The sequence below is a fragment of the Triticum dicoccoides genome, chromosome 1B (genome assembly GCF_002162155.2).
Source record: "Triticum dicoccoides isolate Atlit2015 ecotype Zavitan chromosome 1B, WEW_v2.0, whole genome shotgun sequence".
Taxonomy (NCBI): domain Eukaryota; kingdom Viridiplantae; phylum Streptophyta; class Magnoliopsida; order Poales; family Poaceae; genus Triticum; species Triticum dicoccoides.
In genome coordinates this window covers 677,729,961-677,732,900 of record NC_041381.1, presented here as the reverse complement: position 1 = coordinate 677,732,900, position 2,940 = coordinate 677,729,961, and the positions used below count along the sequence as shown (strand labels likewise).

The window sequence follows — 2,940 nt, the reverse complement described above, 5'->3', positions numbered from 1 at the left end:
CTAACGCTGTGTGGAGCTGTACGAACACATTCTTTTTTGGCCCAATTCTTTTGCAGGATTCTCCCAGAATCTGCCCCTCTCTAACTTTTTCCTAGAATCTTTGACCCCATTTGTTTTATAATTCTATCTAATTAAACACTAACTAGATAAGATTGTAAAACAAATGAGGCTCAAAGATTCTGGGAGAATCTAGGTAGGGGTCTGATTCTTGAAGAATCTGGCAAAAGAATTGGGCCTTTATCTTTTACTAGAATTTACGGATGATATGGGCTGAGACTGAATAATTGGACATTAGCTACTGGGCTGGGGTCAACACATATTTTGGGCTGGGGTCAAATACTCGAAGGCATTGGGGTCAATTGACCCCAGCGTCCATACTAGAGCTTCGTCGTCCGAGGCTGCCGATCGGGCAGGAGGTCCAACTCGGCGCACAACTCGAACAAATCCCGCTTGGTAGATCCATGATAGCAACCAACAGAACCCTACCTAAACACGAAGAGGCAGCTATCAAATCCCACCCGATCTCTCCTCTCGATCGCTGCGTAGGACCATAAAATCCGACCCGATCTCAGAGGTACCCACCATAACAGAGTTGGACACTTCTCAAGGCCGCCTCCCGCCCTGGATCACCCTTGACACGAGGGCAACTCCACCACGGCCATGGAGGAGGAAGCCCCCAAGAGCCCTACATCCGTTGGAGCCGGCGACCAGCAAGTACAGCCGGGGGCTGGCGGCGGCGAGGAGCATGGAGGCCTCAACAACCTAGACCTCATCAGCCGCCTCCCCGACGAGGTACTCGGTACCGTCATCTCCCTCCTCCCCACCAGGGACGGCGCGCGCACGCAGGTCCTCTCGCGCCGGTGGCGTCCCCTCTGGCTCTCGTCCAATGCGCCGCTCAACCTCGGCGCTGACTTCGCCCTCCGCGGGGAGGAGTGCACCCTCTGCGGTGCCACCCACGAGTGCATGCACAAGCGCATCGCCTTCGTCTCCAAGATCCTTGCCAACCACCCGGGCCCGACCCGACGCTTTGCACTCCACCTCGTATACTGGCCCAACATCCCGGGCGTTGTCGATGGCTGGTTCCGCTCCAGGCCCCTCTCCGGCCTCCAGGACCTCGAGGTCGTCAACAAATCGAGCCGCTACGTGCTGCTGCCGTCGCACGCGCTGATCCGCTTCGCGCCCACGCTTTGCCTGCTCAGCCTCAGCCAGTGTCGATTTCCGGACCTGGGTGTGCCACCGAGTTTTCCGCACCTCAAAGAGCTTATCATGTACGATGTCGGTATCTCGGAGGACTCTTTCAAAACCTTCATCTCCAGGTGCTCTGTTTTGCAAAGCGTTTCACTGCACAACATGGAATGTGGCCGCGTTTGCATCAACTCGCCGACTATCAGGAGCATGAGCTTCTACGGCCGTTGGAGAAGTGTCATCACTTTTCAGGAGCTGGTCATTGAGGATGCCCCTTCCCTTGAGAGGTTCGTACCACTTGATCCAGACGGTGGTCCAGCGACCATCCACATAATCCAGGCACCTAAACTGAAGATACTTGGTTTGTTATCTGGAGGCATATCCACACTCCGCATTGGAACCACGGTTTTTCAGGTTAGCTGCAAGCCCAATCGGTCGGGTCATTCATCGTTTTCTACATGCATGGTATTATTCTCATATCACACTTGTTGTCCTTTTCTCCAGAAAATGGTTGCCGTCAGCTTGATAACCAAAATGCACACAGTTAAGATTTTACTTCTTGACTCTATTGGTCCTAATCTGGACTCAGTTGTTAACTTCCTCAAGTGCTTCCCTTGCTTGGAGAAGTTGTATGTCATTGTTGTGAGTATTCATATCTAATGTCAAACTCAGCAGTAGCTTATATATATGTTATAGTGCTAGTATTTTGTTCCTAATTTTTTAACAACTGCCTTTATATCTGGGTTTCTTTTTTCTATCTGCAGTCACATCCAGAAAGGGATTCTTTTTTCTATCCGCAGTTGCATTCAGAAAAGGATATTAACAATGTGCGGGAGTATGACCCACTTGATCCAATTGAATGCCTTGAACTCAATCTAAAAAAGGTGGTGTTGAAGAATTACGATGGTATCAAGAGGGCAATAATTAATTTTGCCAAGTTCTTTATTTTGAATGCCAAAGTGCTGGAGGAAATGGAAATCGGAGTCCTCGGCCATGGCAATGACAAACGGATGCAGTATCTACATGAAGAGCTACAGGTGGAGAATAGAGCTTCTCAAGATGCACAAATTGAACTAAAGAGGGATGTACGACAAGATTTCAAACACCATAGGCATACCCATGATTTTTCGGTGGCGGACCCTTTTGATAGGCCCTGTGGACGGTTGCTATAGATGTTCTAGATAGCCTTTCTGGAGATTGTGTCACCAACTGCCCTTGCTTGTCTGTCTAATGTAATAATGTCATCTCACCCCTTGTGACGAACTGCAAACTGATCTACTTCATTCAGCAATGAAGTGCTTTTGTTACCCACTTTTGAAGCAAATTAAACTAGGATTCAGGAGGTGGTCCCTAAGCTCAAGGTTCAAATCCGAACTCGCAGATGTACTAGTACGTACTCCCTCCGTCTGAAAATACTTGTCATCAAAATGGATAAAAAAGGATGTATCTAGAACTAATATACATCTAGATACATCCTCTTTTATTCATTTTGATGACAATTATTTCCGGACGGAGGTAGTATGTGTTAAGTTCAGTTGGTACTGGTTGTTTCTATCCTGGTTCGCATCTTATGTAAGCTGGTAGTACTGCAGGCTGCAACTAATATATCTTTGCATGCACCTGTTGCTTTTATAAAATATAAACAGTTGTATTGCTTTTCTAGTAGTATGCAATTGCGAAGTTTTATTTCCTTGCATAAAAGTTGTTCAACTTTTTCAGCAAGTCATTAAGATCACTATTTCAAATTGAAAGAGC

General features: G+C 47.6%; 1 protein-coding gene across 1 annotated transcript; it reads left to right on the top strand.

Moving 5' to 3' along the window:
* The first annotated feature begins 660 nt into the window (after positions 1-660).
* LOC119350896 (F-box/LRR-repeat protein At2g42730-like) lies at positions 661-2,553 on the top strand. The gene is made up of 3 exons (XM_037618512.1): positions 661-1,599; positions 1,690-1,824; positions 1,986-2,553. The coding sequence occupies exons 1-3, from the start codon at positions 661-663 to the stop codon at positions 2,355-2,357; spliced, it is 1,446 nt and encodes a 481-aa protein (XP_037474409.1). The 3' UTR covers positions 2,358-2,553.
* The last annotated feature ends 387 nt before the right edge of the window (positions 2,554-2,940 follow it).